The sequence below is a fragment of the Colossoma macropomum genome, unplaced genomic scaffold (genome assembly GCF_904425465.1).
Source record: "Colossoma macropomum unplaced genomic scaffold, Colossoma_macropomum, whole genome shotgun sequence".
Lineage (NCBI taxonomy): Eukaryota > Metazoa > Chordata > Actinopteri > Characiformes > Serrasalmidae > Colossoma > Colossoma macropomum.
Window position 1 is genome coordinate 270,518 of NW_023495864.1, and position 19,483 is coordinate 290,000.

The 19,483-nt window shown below is 40.9% G+C and overlaps 1 protein-coding gene across 1 annotated transcript in view; it reads right to left on the reverse strand.

Moving 5' to 3' along the window:
- LOC118803162 (NACHT, LRR and PYD domains-containing protein 3-like) overlaps positions 1-19,483 on the reverse strand; it is a 75,560-nt gene that overhangs the window by 15,831 nt on the left and 40,246 nt on the right. Inside the window, exons 5-7 of the mRNA XM_036563684.1 lie at positions 12,171-12,344; positions 7,596-7,769; positions 402-575 (exon numbers count right to left, since the gene is read on the reverse strand). Of these exons, the coding sequence (XP_036419577.1) occupies positions 402-575; positions 7,596-7,769; positions 12,171-12,344 (522 nt within the window). The remainder of the gene's footprint in view (positions 1-401; positions 576-7,595; positions 7,770-12,170; positions 12,345-19,483) is intronic.

Below are 19,483 nucleotides of genomic sequence, written 5' to 3' on the forward strand. Positions count from 1 at the left end.
GTGTGTTCCCTTTTTGAATCTTGGTTCCTCTGAAAGTTTTGAGAGTTTTCCTTCAAACTGTCACCCTTGACTTGCTCACTTGGGGCTTGGACCAGGATATCTGTGAAGCTGCTTTATATCAGCACTCAATATAAAAGGTGCTATACAAAGAAATTTGAATTTGAATGTATTTTGTACATGATTCTCTTAGCAGACCACTCAGAAAAGCAGTAAAAAACACTTGAATGTGCACAGCCGGAACTGTTTAAAACCAACCATTTAAGAGCTGTAGGTTGAAATAACTCAAAGCCTAAACATCATTGGCAAAGACATGCCAGCAATGTACCGGGTTTTGAGAGTGCAAATGTTCACACACACACACACACACACACACAGACACACACACACACACACACACACACCTGAGTTTCTCCAGTGCACAGTGTGGATCCTCCTTTATATCAGACAGCAGCTTCACTCCAGACTCTCCTGGGTGATTATAGCTCAGATCTAGTTCTCTCAGGTGGGAGGGGTTTGATTTCATAGCAGATGCCAGAGAGGAACAGCCTTCAGCTGTAACCATGCAACCAGACAATCTGCAGAAAGAAAGGAAAAAGAGGGACAGATGTTATTTACATGGAACAAAAACAGATGTGGTTCGGTGTGGTTCAGCATGCACCACATGCCGTGAAATCAACAGTTTGATTTTACCAATCAAAGCAATTTAAAAAACATAATAGTAAAACTGATTAGGGCGGTCATTAACATTCTCAGTTGACTGTGAATCTGTCCCTTGACTAATTCATCAATATCAAATCATTCAGTAACCACCAATGCTCTGTGGATGGGGGCTCCTCCCATTAGAATACAAATGCATCATCATAAGATAAAGGCACTCAGTCAGAATAACTTTGAATAATAATTCAAAATAATAATCTGCAGTGACTTACTTGTAAGGGGACAAGTGGCCGCAAACCATGCCAGAAACCAGACCCCCGCACTGTAGAGGTCCAGCATTCAGGCCTGTACTGTTCTCTTGGTGTACACCGCAGATATGTTCTCCACTCCCTTGTGGAGAACATGGTGGAGGATGACTCATCTGACCATATCACTGTTCTGCACATCTCTGTAGACCAGCGCTGATGGTTTTTATACCACTAGACAACTGTCCTCTGGTCATTTGTCTTAGTAATAAGGGGTTTCTGCACCACAGCTTTATAATAATATCCCTCTCTGTATAGTTGTGGACAGACTGTTCTTGCCGACAGTCTGATCTTGTCTTGCATTGATATTCTCAGTCAACTGAGAAACAGCTGTTCTTACATACAAGTATCAGGAGTACTCATTGTACAGATTTCCAGTGCCATTTACTATTATGTTATTCCCACAGATTTAAATGCAGTTACTTTAGACATTGTTTACCAAATTTATCAATCATCCCTGCCCCATTGGACTTGGATGATCTTGAAAACATTACTGAAATTCTGCAATCCACACTTCAGTCATCTCTTGATAAGCTTGTACCAACAAGCATACACACATACTAAAACAAAAAGCTTGTAGTCTGGAACGTAATTGACATATATGAAAACTAGACTGTTTCCAAACTGAATGGAAAAAGATCTTGTTCGTGACTATATCCAAACTAACTGGTAATATTAAACAATTTAAAGATGATATTCAAACAACCTAAAGCAGCAATAGTTTATCAGATTCTTCAATGATAAAATAGAAAATATTAGACTACAAATCCAAAATCTGCCTATAGATCTAATATCACAATATGATGGGTGCCCTGCCAGCCCAAAAGTACAGTTGCTATCTTTTAGTCCTATCCAACCAAATGAATGTCACAGTAAGTATCTCATCCAAATCATCAACATACATTCTTGACACAGTACTCACAAAACTGCTCAAACAGATTGTCCCCTGTGTTGTTAAACCCCTGCAGTCTATAATAAATTTGTCCCTCAATCTGGGATAAGTACCAGTCATTAAACCCCAAATTAAAAAGCAAGAACTTGATCCCAATGAACTCACCAACTATAGACCAATTTCCAATCGCCCCTTCGTTGCTAAGATCTTACAAAAAGTGATCTCACATCAACTGAGCTCCTATCTACAAGAAAACTCTTTCCATGAGATGTGTCAGTCTGGCTTTAGACCCTTTCACAGTCCTGAAACAGCATTCACTACAGTAGCAAATGATCTCCTTGGGTCTCTCGATAGTGGCCATATTTGCATACTAGTCCTTCTAGATCTCAGTGGAGCGTTCGATACCATCAACCACAAAATCCTCCTTGATAGACTGGAAAATCTGGTCGGTATCAAAGGACAGGCTTTTCTGATCTTACCTGACAGACCATTATCAGTTTGTCAGTGTTAACAATAAACACTCTGATCGCACGCTAGTAGAATATAACATCCCCCAAGGATCTGTGCTCAGGCCGCTGCTTTTCTCTCTGTACAGGCAACCTCTTGGTAAGATAATTCGCAGGTTCCATGTTAGTTTTCACTGCTATGCGAATGACATACAACTTTACATATCTGCTAAACCAAATGAGGCTCTAAATCTAAATAATCTTGAAGAATGTGTTAAAAATATCAAAAGCTGGATGACCAACAATTTCCTTCTTCTTAATCCTAACAAAACTGAGGTCCTACTACTTGGACCCAAAGCAGAGAAATCTCAACTCTCCAAATTTGAACTAAATTTAGAGGTCATACGGTCATTCCAAGCACTACTGTAAAAAAAATCTAGGCGTCATCTTCGATTCCAGTCTCTCTTTTGATACACGTTTGCAATATTGTTAGAACGCATTCATTCACTTGTGTAACATCGCTAAACTATGCAATATTCTAGCCCTAAACGATGCGGAAAAGCTAGTGCCTTCAAACCTCCAAGCTGGACTACTGTAACACCATTTTAGCTGGATGCTCCCACATTTTACTAAATAAGCTCCAGCTGGTCCAGAATGCATCTGCTAGAGTCCTTAGAAGGATCAAAAAGTTTGACCATATATCTCCAATCCTGTCATCATTACACTGGCCAGCTGTTAAATGTGGTGTAGAATATAAGATCCTTTTCTTAACATATAAATCATTTAATGGCCCCATCTTAGTGAATTAATTCAGTCATAGGAACCCACACAAATGCTCCGCTCAAAAACGACCTGCTGACAGTTCGTAGAATTAGAAAAACTACAGCAGGGGGTTAAGCATTTTCCTACATAGCCCCAAAATTGTGGAATCATCTCCCGACCTCTGTTCGGGACTCAAACACACTCTCTACACTAAAAACTGGACTCAAAACTTTTCTGTTTGCACAAACATTTTGCTAATATCAGTTGTTGCACTATTAAATCACTAATATATCTCCATAAACAGACCTGTCCTGTTAATCTTTCTCTTTCTCTCTGATCTGTACCGTTTTGACCACCATGGAGTTTCATGCAGTACAATGCAGTGCAAACCTTACCTGCATGAACTGATTCACCTGCTGCTGCTGCTGCATAACTTATCTATGCTGTATAACTATCTACTTAACCGTTGCTCCACCAGTTTTTTCCCCATTTTGTAGATGATATTTTATACTAATGCTGTTTGCTATCCGGTGTCGACCACAGAAGGAAGGGTTCCCCTTTTGAGTCTTGGATCTTATCAAGGTTTCTTCCTCTTGCTCTTAGGGACTTTTTCCTTGCGACTGTCACCATTGGCTTGTCATGGGGGCTTGGACCCAGATTTTTCTGTAAAGCTGCTTTGTGACAACACCTGTTGTAAAAAGTTCTATACAAATAAACTTTGATTTGACTTGACTAATGAAAGCTTGGAAAATGGAAGGGGCAATAGAAAGGCCGAAAAGCATTACCAAGTACTCATAAAAGGATTTTGAAACCAACCCCTATGTGGGAACCCTCATCACTCCATGTGCTTTCCACAAGTTGGTGCCAAAGTTTTGTGTGGACAGGCTCTGCAGTCACTGAGGAGATGACCAGCAACACCACAATACAGGAGAAGGCCTCTTGTCAGCCAACAGAGCCTTTCCTCCTTGGACAGACGTGAAGTCACACTGCATGGGTTCATCGACTTCCTTGTTTTTAATGGGTTCCATGTTCTTGTAGCCATTCTATTGTTTTGTTTAATTTTGTGTGCCACATTTAAGAGTTGATCTAGACATATAGACAGAGTTATAAGTTGATCCAATGTCAGGTCATCATTTCTACATGCCATTTCAGTCAGGATTTCAGAGTTCAGTCCTTGATAATACATAGTCAAAAGAGCAGCCTCATTCCACCCACTACCAGCCACCAGGGTGCGGAATTCTAATGCATACTCCACTACAGAGTGACTATCCTGTCGTAGCTTACACAAAAATTCTCCACTTGCCTTCATTGGGGTGATCAAAAACTCCTTCAAAAACTGAGTATAAGAAACAGAGTGGATTCTTTGCCAGCTCACAGTAGCCCACTCTAGTGGTCTATCGGACAAACATGAGACTAAAAATGAGATTTTAGCCTGATCTCAGCTACCTGGAGTGTTATCAAAAAAGTAGAGCACTGCAACAAAAATCCCTGGCACTTATCTGGGTTACCATCAAATGTATCAGGTTTACTTACTGAAAACGTGAAGCCACTAGTTGTGCCAGCTGGGCTTGTTGCTCAGACTGTTGTTGAGCAAGCAACTCAAGTGAATGTGTTACCCCTGTTAATACTCCCTGGTGATGACCAAGTAACTGGCACTGCTTGTTAAGAGCTTTCTGAAAAGCCTCCATATCCGCCATCAGCATTTTCAGCAGAATAACTTGACACTTGTGGATAAAAAGAGAACGTGAGGCTTTAATATTAGAATCACAGTTCAAAAACATGGTCAGCGAACAGGCAAAGGTAAAATCCAGAAATGACAAAAAACACAAGAACACAAACATAACCTGGCAACCAGAGTACAAGGGGCAAAGGCAAAAAGGGCAAAAGTACCAAAATACAGTCAGAACTGGAAAAATCACAAAACAGATAAAGAACACTCAGTAGGTCTTAGGATAAGAAGCAATACCTTGCAACAAACTAGTCTACAAGCTCGGGCTTTATACTAACACTAATCATACGAAAACAGATGTAACAAGTTACAGTCTCAGTTGTTGCTGTTTGCTTCAAACTGGCCACCATTGTGTCAGTTCCAAAGTCAGCCAGGGTATATACTCTAAATGACTGGCGCCTGGTTGCTCTGACCTCCATCATAAGCAAGTGCTTTGAGAAGCTGGTCAGATACTTTATCTGCTCCTCACTACCTGCCACTCTGGACCTGCTGCAGTTTGCTTACACATATGTGAGAATGCAGCTCAGCATTCAACACCATTGTGCTCTCAAGGCTCGACATTAAGCTTCGGGATCTGGGTCTGAACAGTTCTCTGTACTGCTGGATCCTAAACTTCCTGACGGGCCGACGCCAGGTGGTAAGGATGGGCAACATCACCTCCTCCTCACTGATCCTTAACTCCGGAGCTCCTCAGGGCTGTGTTCTCATCCTTCTTTTGTACTCCCTGTACACCCACGACTGTTCAGCCAGACACAGCTCCAATGTCATCAGCAAATTTGCAGATGACACCATGATTGTAGGCCCGATCTCCAATGGCAACGAGGAGGCATACAGCGAGATGGTCAGCTTTCTGACACACTGGTGCCAGGAGAACAACCTCTCTCTAAATGTCGACAAGACCAAGGAGCTCATAGTGGACTTCAGGAAGCAAGAGAGAGTGCACACCCGCATCACCATCAATAGAGCCGCTGTAGAGAGGGTCAGCAGCTTAAAATTCCTCTGCGTTCACATCTCAGAGGAGCTGACATGGACCAAACACACCACACGGGTGGTGAAGAACGCACAACAGCGCCTCTTCCACCTCAAGTGGCTGAGGAGGTTTGGCATGAACTCCCACATCCTCAGAACATTCTACACATGTACTATGGAGAGCATTCTAACACCTCCATCACCACCTGGTATGGGAACTGCACTGCCATGAAGCAGAAGGCTCTGCAGAGGGTGGCGTGGACAGCCCAGAACATCACCTGGGTCCTGCTCCCAAACCTCCTGGATTTATAGCCACTGTTTGTTCTCACAGCTGCCAAACGGGAGGAGGTACAGAAGCATAAAGTCCAGAACCAGCCAGTTCCGAGACAGGGCCATCAGGCTGCTGAACAGCCTATAGTGCTGGTGTATCGGTCTAGAAGCCTGTCACTACACCTCTGAATCATCATGATGATCTCCATGAACAATCTACACCTCATCCACATCAAAATAGATTTACTCTGATCTTACTGCACCTCCAATCTAGCAAATCTATACTACACATATAAACTGATATGTTGCTGTATACATATCTTCTACCTAAGATTTCTACATAAATATTCTATCCCCTGTGCACCCTACATCTCATTTGTTTATCTACCTCAGACTCACTAACTGCACATATAGAAATTTGTATAACAGTACATATCAGTTTCATTTCATATCTTATTACTGTACAACTGTACATTGGAAATTGCAGTACTAGTGTATATTGAGTATATGTGTATATATTTAGAGTCTTTGTTTATATATTTCTTATATTTATTTATTTATCTATTTATTTATTTATTTTGGATTTAAGTTCTACAAGGGGGCTACTGACATTTTTGCTGACATTGTCAGCTGAGTTTGGAACTCAGTATTGACTGCTATATGTCACATGCTTCAATATTCAGCTGTCCCATTCTGTTAGTGGTGTGGCTCAATGCTTCACAGCTGAGCTATCATTGCACCTACACATTTCCACATCACAGTAACAGCACTTCCAGTTAACCAAGGAAGACCTAATAAGGCAGAATTGTGATCAACTGACATGATGCTATCTTCTGAGAGAGCCACATTGAAAGTAACCGAGCTCTACAGCATGGCCAATTCTACTGCGAGTGTGTGTCATGTTATGGCTGCATACTGGATTTTATTCACTTATTACCAATGAGAGTGTCTGAAATAGCTAAAACCACTAATTATAAGGGATGTTCACAGACACAAACAAGACTGCCAGAATCATACTTGTCCTAAATAAATCCACGCTAGACACCTGCAATGTCACCAACTACTAACCTGCATGTCTCCTTTCTTTCCTTTCAAAAATCCTTAAACGCTCTATAATCAGCTAACTCTCTTTCTTACTCAGAATCAGCTCCATGATCCCAACAAGTCTAGTGTCAAACTGACACACTGCTGTTTGGCATCATAGATAGCAGCCCTCACCCGAAGTTGAATCCCAGCAAGACTGAGCTGCTATGCCTGCATGTAAATAAAGTTCCTCACTTTGATCTCCCTTGAGAACTTTTGTCATTCCATCTTCCTTTTGTAGTCCTGAAGAATCAGTTATCTTTTTTAGCACATGTTGCAAACCTGACTTGGTTACACAGATTTCTCCTCTAAAACATCCAGAAGATTTGGATTCTGGGAGATGGAGTTTCTCTGAGAGCTCGACGGATGCGTGACATTAACTGAACCTTTTGCCACCATTTTGTTATCTATGCATTTCTGAATGTTATGGAATGTCAGATCTTACTAATTTTAGTTTAAAATCTAATTTATACAGTACTTACCTGAGTATCTCCAGTTTACAGTGTGAACTCTTCAGTCCAACAGAGAGCACTTGCACACCTGAATCCTGCAGGTCATTGTTACTGAGGGCTAGTTCTTTCAGGGAGGAGTTTGCTGATTGAAGAGCAGAGCAAAGAGTCTCACAGGATTTCTTTGTGAGATTACAGTGAACTAGTCTGCAAAGGAATAACAAACACAGCACAAAGAACAGTTAAAATGGGGCTTAAGAGATCCAGTGTCACAGGAGTTAAGTGGTTTTCTTTAATGACTTAATCTCTGGGTTTTGAATCTGGCCAAATGTCAAACTCAGCAGTAAACACACTATGCAACACAAAATTTCCAGTGCAGTAATGAATTTATTCATGAAAACACCACACTTTTGATTACAGCACCCATCTGCTCATATCATTGTAGCAGTTCAATGTCCTAGGTATAACCTCAACTAAACAACCATGTTAATGTAATGTATTTTAATGATCCATGTTCCCCACCTGCTTGGGTACCAAAATGGACACACTACACAAAGGAAATGATTAAAGATAAGAGCTACAGATCAAGTATCCTGGTAGAAATTTAGCAGCAATACAAAAAAAATACCACAGTTAAAAGGAGAAACCATGATAGAAAAGATCATTCAGTCAGTCCACATTGGCTTGTTCAGGTGGTCTTTTAACAGACCCGTGTTTTGTAATTAATCACTATTAATACATGTAAACATTGGGAGAGGGGCAGTACTGTCAGATATCCTATATGCTTTCTATTAATCTTGACCATTACTTGTCATTACCTGTTTAATGAAACTCTTTTCATCAGAATCAGAATCAAGCTTTATTGGCCAGGTATGCTTTGATTTTGGTTACAGGAGCTCACAGTGCACAGTACCAGACATACATTTACATGTAGTGAATAAAATAAAATAAATATAAAATATAACAAAATAAAATAAAATAAAATAAAACATGCATTCCTACCATCACTCACTCAAACACACACACACACACACACACACAGTCATACCTGTAAACCTTACATTGTGCAAAATATGGGTCTAAAGTTAAAGTGCTGAGTGCAGCAGCAGTTAAAGGGTGTGAAGAAAGAGAAAGGGATCAGTGAGATAACAGTCCGATAAGTGGGGTAATAAGGCAGGAAAGTAATATGCTAGAATAAAACACTGGTTTGAGGCGGCAGTTCCAGAGGATGGAGTTGACTCAGATACTACAGTGGTGTGAAAAAGTGTTTGCCCCCTTCCTGATTTCTTATGCTTTTGCATGTTTGTCACACTTAAATGTTTCAGATCACCAAACAAATTTAAATATTAGACAAAGATAACGCAAGTAAACCCAACATGCAGATTATAAATGAAGGTCTTTATTATTAAGGGAAAAAGAAATCCAAACCTACAGGGCCCTGTGTGAAAAAGTGATTTCCCCCTAAACCTAAAATCTGGTTGGGTCACCCTTAGCAGCAACAACTGCAATCAAGCGTTTGCGATAACTGGCAATGAGTCTTTTACAGTGCTGTGGAGCAAATTGGGCCCACTCATCTTTGCAGAATTGTTGTAATTCAGCCACATTGGAGGGTTTCCGAGCATGAAGCGCCTTTTTAAGGTCATGCCACAGCATCTCAATCGGCTTCAGGGCAGGACTTTGACTAGGCCACTCAAGTCTTAATTTTGTTTTTCTTAAGCCATTCAGAGGTGGACTTGCTGGTGTGTTTTGGATCATTGTCCTGCTGCAGAAGCCAGGTGCGCTTCAGCTTGAGGTCACGAACAGATGGCCGGACATTCTCCTTCAGGATTTTTGAGTAGACAGCAGAATTCATGGTTCCATTTACCACAGCAAGTCTTCCAGGTCTTGAAGCAGCAAAACAGCCCCAGACCATCACACTACCACTACCATATTTTACTGTTGGTAGGATGTTCCTTTTCTGAAATGCTATGTTACTTCTATGCCAGATGTAATGGGACATACACCTTCCAAAAACGTTTGTCTCGTCAGTCCACAGAGTATTTTCCCAAAAGTCTTGGGGATCATCAAGATGTTTTCTGGCAAAACTAAGACGAGCCTTTATGTTCTTTTTGCTCAGCAGTGGTTTTCGTCTTGGAACTCTGCCATGCAGGCCATTTTTGCCCAGTCTCTTTCTTATGGTGGAGTCATGAACACTGACCTTAACTGAGGCAAGTGAGGCCTGCAGTTCTTTGGATGCTGTTGTGGGGTCTTTTGTGACCTCTTGGATGAGTCATCGCTGTGCTTTTGGGGTAATTTTGGTCGGCCGGCCACTCCTGGGAAGGTTCACCACTGTTCCATTCTTTCGCCATTTGTGGATAATGGCTCTCACTGAGGTTTAGAAAGCTTTAGAAATGGCTTTATAACCTTTTCCAGACTGATAGATCTCAATTACTTTGTTTCTCATTTTTTCCTGAATTTCTTTGGATCGCAGCATGATGTCTAGCTTTTGAGGATCTTTTGGTCTACTTCACTTTGTCAGGCAGGTCCTATGTAAGTGATTTCTTGATTGAGAACAGGTGTGGCAGTCATCAGGCCTGGGTGTGGCTAGGGAAATCAAACTCAGCTTTCCAAAGACCTTCATTTATAAACTGCATTTTGGGGTTATTTGTGTTATCTTTATCTATTATTTAAATTTGTTTGGTGATCTGAAACATTTAAGTGTGACAAACATGCAAAAGAATAAGAAATCAGGAAGGGGGCAGACACTTTTTCACACCACTGTATATACTAATATTGTAAAAGTGCAGTTTGAAGCTGGAATATTGTTTTGTGTAATATTTAACATCTGGTTAATAGGAGTCAAGTGAAAGGATCCCCATTAGCTGCTATCCTGATATCCTTCCTGGGGTCCAGTAGACATACTGTATATTGCAAAATGACACAATAACAATATGATTTGTTGTATGGTTGAAAGTGTTTTAAAACTCAGGAAAGCACTGATGCACCTCCAGGAAAATGTTCAGGTTCTCTCAAAACAGGTAAACATTTACTGTAAAGTAAACAGCACAATTATAGTCTTGATTGTGACTCACCAGCACCAACCTGAGAGTCTCTGATAAAACATGAGGTTCATCAGATTTAATGCTGTTAAAACTTGGCTTTCAAAGTGTGTCTCTCCAAACATCACAAACAAGAATTTATCTGTGATTATTAACTGCACCCCTAAGACTATCAGCAGTGAAGAGAACAGAGACATGGGCTCATATTCACAAAGCTTCTCAGAGTAAAAGTGCTTACTTAAGATCAGATTCCTGGGTAGGAGTTTTCATCTAAGATCAGATTCCTGTGTAGGAATGCCGATCTAAGATCAGATTCTTGTGTAGAAGTGCTAATCTCAGATCAGATTCCTGTGTAGGAGTGCTGATTTAAAATCAGATTCCTGTGTAGGAGAGCTGATTTATAATCAGATTTCTGTGTAGGAATGCCAATCTAAGATTAGATTCCTGTGTAGGAGTGCTAATCTAAGATCAGATTCCTGTGTAGGAGTGCTGATTTAAGATCAGATTCCTGTGTAGGAGAGCTGATTTATAATCAGATTTCTGTGTAGGAATGCCGATCTAAGATCAGATTCCTGTGTAGGAGTGCTGATCTAGGATCAGAATCCTGTGTAGAACACTAGAAGTGTTCCAGTCCACCTGGAAGGAGAGCCTTATAGACTATAGAAGAGCACTTACTACAGCACGCTCAGCCTGTCTCTCCTCTCTCATAGAAAACAATAAGAATAATCCTAGATTACTATTTAGCACAATTTCTAAAATAATGGAGAACCAAACAGTTACTGAACCCCAGATGCCATCAGCCTATAGCAGCAATGATTTTATGAATTTCTTTAGTAATAAAATAAAAAAAAATTAGACAGAAAATTCAGAATACACAAACTCTACAAACATGTTGCCTTATAATGCCAGTCTCAATCTTGAGAATATTGTAATTACTGCAGAGAAGCTGGAACTGTTTACCTTACTTCAACAAAATGAACTAGTTGAAACTGTTTCCTCCGCTAAATCTTCTACTTGTTAGATCCGATTCTTACAGGTTTACTCAAGAAAATTTGCCAGAAATAACCAAGCCTATTCTGTCAATAATAAACTCCTCTTTTAGCTTTAGATACATACCAAAAACTCTTAAACTAGCAGTAATTAGACCTCTGATTAAGAAAGCAAACCTCGATCCCTGCAAACTATTAAACTATAGCTCTGTCTTGAATCTCCCCTTTATATCTAAGATCTTGGAAAAAGTTGTAGCAAAACAATTAAGCTCCTATTTGTATAGGAATCATACATGAAACATTTCAGTATGGTTTTAGGCCACATCATGGTACAGAAACAGCACTAGTAAAAATTGTAAATGATCTATTATTATTCTCTGACCAAGAAAATGTGTCTTTGCTAGTCATGTGATCTCCCAGAGGATTCTGGGAGATGGAGTCCAGGTTTCTCTGAGAGCTTGACGGATGCGTGACATTAACTGAACCTTTTGTCACCATTTTGTTATCTATGCATTTCTGAATGTTATGGAATGTCAGATCTTACTAATTTTAGTTTAAAATCTAATTTACAGAATCCTTACCTGAGTATCTCCAGTTTACAGTGTGAACTCTTCAGTCCAACAGAGAGCACTTGCACACCTGAATCCTGCAGGTCATTGTTACTGAGGTCTAGTTCTTTCAGGGAGGAGTTTGCTGATTGAAGAGCAGAGCAAAGAGTCTCACAGGATTTCTTTGTGAGATTACAGTGAACTAGTCTGCAAAGGAATAACAAACACAGCACAAAGAACAGTTAAAATGGGGCTTAAGAGATCCAGTGTCACTGGATCAAGGAAATGATTAAAAATAAGAGCTACAGATCAAGTATCCTGGTAGAAATTTAGCAGCAATACAAAAAAATTACCACAGTTAAAAGGAGAAACCATGATAGAAAAGATCATTCAGTCAGTCCACATTGGCTTGTTCAGGTGGTCTTTTAACAGACCCTTGTTTTGTAATTAATCACTATTAATACATGTAAACATTGGGAGAGGGGCGGTACTGTCAGATATCCTATATGCTTTCTATTAATCTTGACCATTACTTGTCATTACCTGTTTAATGAAACTCTTTTCATCAGAATCAGAATCAAGCTTTATTGGCCAGGTATGCTTTGATTTTGGTTACAGGAGCTCACAGTGCACAGTACCAGACATACATTTACATGTAGTGAATAAAATAAAATAAATATAAAATATAACAAAATAAAATAAAATAAAATAAAACATGCATTCCTACCATCACTCACTCAAACACACACACACACACACACACACACAGTCATACCTGTAAACCTTACATTGTGCAAAATATGGGTCTAAAGTTAAAGTGCTGAGTGCAGCAGCAGTTAAAGGGTGTAAAGAAAAAGAAAGGGATCAGTGAGGTAACAGTCCGATAAGTGGCGTAATAAGGCAGGTAAGTAAGATGCTAGAATAAAACACTGGTTTAAGGCGGCAGTTCCAGAGGATGGAGTTGACTCAGATACTACAGTGGTGTGAAAAAGTGTTTGCCCCCTTCCTGATTTCTTATTCTTTTGCACGTTTGTCACACTTAAATGTTTCAGATCACCAAACAAATTTAAATATTAGACAAAGACAACACAAGTAAACCCAACATGCAGTTTATAAATGAAAGTCTTTATTATTAAGGGAAAAAGAAATCCAAACCTACAGGGCCCTGTGTGAAAAAGTGATTTCCCCCTAAACCTAATAACTGGTTCGGCCACCCTTAGCAGCAACAACTGCAATCAAGCATTTGCACTAACTGGCGATGAGTCTTTTACAGCGCTGTGGAGCAAATTGGGCCCACTCATCTTTGCAGAATTGTTGTAATTCAGCCACATTGGAGGGTTTCGGAGCATGAACTGCCTTTTTAAGGTCATGCCACAGCATCTCAATCGGCTTCAGGGCAGGACTTTGACTAGGCCACTCAAGTCTTAATTTTGTTTTTCTTAAGCCATTCAGAGGTGGACTTGCTGGTGTGTTTTGGATCATTGTCCTGCTGCAGAAGCCAGGTGCGCTTCAGCTCGAGGTCACGAACAGATGACCGGACATTCTCCTTCAGGATTTTTGAGTAGACAGCAGAATTCATGGTTCCATTTACCACAGCAAGTCTTCCAGGTCTTGAAGCAGCAAAACAGCCCCAGACCATCACACTACCACCACCATATTTTACTGTTGGTAGGATGTTCCTTTTCTGAAATGCTATGTTACTTCTATGCCAGATGTAATGGGACATACACCTTCCAAAAACGTTTGTCTCATCAGTCCACAGAGTATTCTCCCAAAAGTCTTGGGGATCATCAAGATGTTTTCTGGCAAAACTAAGACGAGCCTTTATGTTCTTTTTGCTCAGCAGTGGTTTTCGTCTTGGAACTCTGCCATGCAGGCCATTTTTGTCCAGTCTCTTTCTTATGGTGGAGTCATGAACACTGACCTTAACTGAGGCAAGTGAGGCCTGCAGTTCTTCGGATGCTGTTGTGGGGTCTTTTGTGACCTCTTGGATGAGTCGTCACTGTGCTCTTGGGGTAATTTTGGTCGGCCGGCCACTCCTGGGAAAGTTCACCACTGTTCCATTCTTTCGCCACTGAGGTTTAGAAAGCTTTAGAAATGGCTTTATAACCTTTTCCAGACTGATAGATCTCAATTACTTTGTTTCTCATTTGTTCCTGAATTTCTTTGGATCGCAGCATGATGTCTAGCTTTTGAGGATCTTTTGGTTTACTTCACTTTGTCAGGCAGGTCCTATGTAAGTGATTTCTTGATTGAGAACAGGTGTGGCAGTCATCAGGCCTGGGTGTGGCTAGGGAAATCAAACTCAGCTTTCCAAAGACCTTCATTTATAAACTGCATTTTGGGGTTATTTGTGTTATCTTTATCTATTATTTAAATTTGTTTGGTGATCTGAAACATTTAAGTGTGACAAACATGCAAAAGAATAAGAAATCAGGAAGGGGGCAGACACTTTTTCACACCACTGTATATACCAATATTTTAAAAGTGCAGTTTGAAGCTGGAATATTGTTTTGTGTAATATTTAACATCTGGTTAATAGGAGTCAAGTGAAAGGATCCCCATTAGCTGCTATCATGATATCCTTCCTGGGGTCCAGTAGACATACTGTATATTGCAAAATGACACAATAACAATATGATTTGTTGTATGGTTGAAAGTGTTTTAAAACTCAGGAAAGCACTGATGCACCTCCAGGAAAATGTTCAGGTTCTCTCAAAACAGGTAAACATTTACTGTAAAGTAAACAGCACAATTATAGTCTTGATTGTGACTCACCAGCACCAACCTGAGAGTCTCTGATAAAACATGAGGTTCATCAGATTTAATGCTGTTAAAACTTGGCTTTCAAAGTGTGTCTCTCCAAACATCACAAACAAGAATTTATCTGTGATTATTAACTGCACCCCTAAGACTATCACCTCCTCGATCTTATTGCGGCATTTGACACAATAGACCACACTATCTTACTAGACAGACTAGAAAACCTTGTAGGAATAACAGGAACAGCTCTTTCCTGGTTCAGGTCCTACCTCACCTATCGCTATCAGTTTGTTAATATAAACCGTGAATCATCTGCCCTCGCAAAAGTAAAGTATGGTGTTCCACAAGGCTCTGTTTTAGGACCTATTTTATTCACAATATATATGCTACCACTGGGCACCATAATCAGTAAACACGGCATAAACTTCCACTGCTATGCCAATGGCACTCAGTTATATTTAGCAAGCGAACCGGATGATTAAATTAAACTTAGCAAGATTGAAGACTGTATAAAAGACATAAAGGACTGGATGTGGAGTAACTTTCTCCTTCTTAACTCGGATTAAACAGAGGTTCTGCTTCTTGGTCCAAAAGCTGCTAGAAACAAACTGTCTAATTTAACATTTAAACTTAACAATTTCTCAGTTGCGTCAGGTTCATCTGTAAAAAGCCTTGGTGTCATTATAGACCCTGATCTGTCCTTCGACGCACATATAACTAATATTACTAGAACAGCCTTCCGGCATCTCCGCAATATTGCTAAATTGAGAAATGCATTATCTCTACAGGATGCAGAAAAGTTAGTTCATGCATTTATTACTTCAAGGCTAGATTACTGTAATGCCCTGCTGGCTGGATGTCCCAGCAAAAGCCTTAACAAGCTTCAGCTAGTCCAGAACGCTGCAGCCAGAGTTCTTACTATAACCAGAAGGTTTGACCATATCAGTCCAGTTTCATCTAATCTGCACTGGTTACCAGTTAAATTTCGCATTGATTATAAAATTCTATTACTGAACTGTAAAGCACTAAACAGATTCGCCCCTCAGTACCTGAGTGAACTTCTCTCCCACTATGAACCATCACACCTACTTAGATCACAAGGTGCTGCTCACTATTAGTACCTAGAATTAATAAAGTTACATCAGGGGGGAGAGATCCTCATACAAAGCCCCCCGGCTTTGGAATAATCTTCCTGTTAATGTTCGGGACTCAGACACAGCCTCAGTGTTTAAGTCTAAGCTAAAAACTTACTTGTTAGTTGAGCCTTTGTTATTTAGTTTTCCCTGTCAGATCCAGACCTGCCGGAGTCTCTGCTGCTCTGCTAACACTGTAATCTGTGATCAGTCACCCATTACAGAACTGACTGTGTGTTTTCCCTTCTTTGCCAAGTTGATCAGCTGCCCATCCTGTGCGTCTGATGCTGCTGCCTCTTCTTCCTTGATCGGGTGCCACTGCTCACCAGCCTTCTGGACCGGGTTGACCACTATTAAACTTAATGCTGTACAACGCTGTGCAAACCTCACCCTCCCGCTGATGCTGCTGCTGCATAAACTACCTAATCAATTTAACCATTGCTCCACCTGTTTTCCCCATTGTGTACTATAATACTTTATACTAACACAGTTTGCTATCCGGTGTCGACCAGAGGAGGATGGGTTCCCCTTCTGAGTCTTGTTTCCTCTCAGTGTTTCTTCCTCTTGCCCTTACAGAGTTTTTCCTTGCCACTGTCACCACTGGCGACGCTCATGGGGGCTCAGACCCAGATTTTCTTTCTGTAATGCTGATTTTTCTGTAAAGCTGCTTTGTGAGAACACCTGTTGTAAAAAGCACTATATAAATAAACTTGGCTTGCTTGCTTGATAGAAGTGCTGATCTAAGATCAAAATCATGTGTAGGAGTGCTGATCTCAGATCAGATCCCTGTGTAGGAGTTCTGATCTAAGATCGGAATCCTGTGTAGGACATCTGATCTCAGATCAGATTCCTGCATAAGAGTGCCGATCTAAGAACAGATTCCTGTGTAGGAGTGCTGATCTAAGATCAGATTCCTGTGTAGGATTGCTGATCTAGGATCAGATTCCTGTGTAGGAGTGCTGATCTAGGATCAGATTCCTATCTTGTTTACTGTGACTTTATTGTCAGGAACAGGTCCTAGATCAGCACTCCTGCTCTGAGAAGGTTTAAGTTTACAGGCCCTTGTTGGAGCTAATAAAATGTTTCCTTAAATCACTACCTTGATCATGAAATGTGTTATAGTCATACAGATAAAGTTGATTAATAAAATAATATTACTTCTCTCACTAAGGATAGACCATGATTTGCCTGTGTAAGGGAGTTTGGACATTGAGGAGTCCCTGAAGTTATAGAAGTGTCCAGAAGCCAGCAAGCATTGCTGACAGTGAAAATGAGGGCGAGCTGACCCTCAAAGAGCAAAGTTAGCTGATAAGAACCTGTAGAAACCAATGTTTGGAGTCAGTTAATAAAGCAAGAGTTAAATTGATAGCCTCGAGAGGATCGAACGGCTTGATACAGCCAAGCTAGGAAAGTTTTTTAAAAAATTGATGTCATGTATGTTTGGAAATCAGGGTTTCCAAGGAAAGTGCAGAATCAGGATATAATGGGGGCTAAGATGATGTGGAATTATGTAAAAGGGAGGGGTGATTACTTCATCACCCCAAACAGGATATAAAAAAGGATGTTTTGTGATGATTTTTGCATTGTGGTTGTCCAGGAACCATCTTGCCACCTGAAGCTCATAAAGAAGAAGGCCTTTTCCTTCCTTCCACAAGAACTCAGCAGCTGAAGTCTTTTATTTTACATTCTTCTATTTTTGGTTGAATCCTCTTTTATTTTTGCAGACTTTAGTGCAAGTGATTAGACTATATTTATCCACAACCTGGGAGGGAGTTGCCAACCGAAACATCACCTGGTCAGACCTGTGGAAGATCCGCAGGCAAGGCTCAGCTTCCTCATCCGCTCAACCTACGGCACGCTTCCCTGTCCTCGGAACCTTCACCAGTGGTTTGGGAGGGAGGAATGCTGCACACTCTGCAATACCCCTAATGCAAGTCTACAGCACATCTTGGTAGGCTGTAAGATCGCGCTCTCCCAGGGACGCTACAGATGGCGCCACGACCAGGTCCTGAGAAAGCTAGCTGAGGTGCTAGAGGGGTGTCGACAGGGCAGCAAAGGGCCACCACCAGCAAGGAACCAGAACCACATCAGCTTCATTATGGAAGGTGGAGGGAGGAGAAACATCAGGCCAAGAGAAACACCTAGGCCGTTTTCCCCCGATCAGGATTGGAACATGAGAGTCGACCTCGACAGGCAGCTCCGTTTCCCGGTCGAGATAACTGTTACATCTCTCCACCCTGACATAGTGGTATGGTCCACCAAGGCAAAGTCCGTGCTCCTCATTGAGCTCACAATACCAGCGGAGGAGGGGATGGAGGCTGCCTACGAACGCAAGAAGGCGAAGTACTCAGAACTGGCTGCTGAGTGCCGAGAGGCTGGCTGGAAGACTACAATCTATACAGTGGGGGGTTGGATGCCGAGGCTATGTGGGGCTGTCAACCATATGCCTTTTGAGGGATGCAGGAGTGGCAGGAGGGAACCTAAAAGAGCTAGCGGAGGTGACTTGGGGTTTGGCTCTGACTGAGGAGGAGAGACAAGTGCTGGGGAAAGAACAACTAACCCCGACAACAGCCGTAGAGGGTAACACCTATCAGCTGTGGGGGTGACAGGGAGACGTCCCTGTCACTGCTCCGCCACCAGGAGACGTTCCAGGATTAAAGGAGTGAAACGTTAATGAAGGGTGGTTCCTGGCTGATGACCCTGCAGCTGACACGTGGGCACCGGAGGAGGTGCGACTGGCAGCAATGCTTAGCAGGTGTTCCATCTTCCTGTACATTTACAGAATAAAACTATAACGTTGAATAGTCTGACTTTAAACCTCATATGTCAGGACCTTGATCGAGGAGAAAATAGCCCTTGGTCCAGACACCCTGATCAGATTTTCGATCTCCACTGATGGACACAAATTGTAGAACTGTAATCATTCTGCACCACTGAACACATCAATATGAATTTAACAAGATTTGTATTTATCTGTGCTACTAGATTCATTTTCTTTTCTCTTGATGCTCCCTAATTTTACACAGAGTTGAGATTCACTTGGAAACCAAAGGATGAAAATTATTACAGAAGAGGAGACCGAGATGCCCTTCTTGATGAACTCACAGTGGTTTTGGGACAGGATGATAGAAGCATCTGGTAGACTATAAACCATACTAGCTCACTAGACATTCATTTATAAAGCCTGACATGTGAACAAGAGATGAAACACAAATATACAATACAGAACCAGGTATATATGATAAACATAGATGATAAAAAAGTAAGTAAATATGTAAGTAAACAATCTGTATGACTTTATAGTAAGAATGATAGAGAAAGTCAAAAAAACATTAGATGATTATCTGTTATCTAGTGGAGTAACCAAACGCACTGTGTGCAACTTTTATTATTTTTGATTAGTTTTGTGTAATTATCAAGTTGACTAGAAATTATATTGCAGGCAACTCA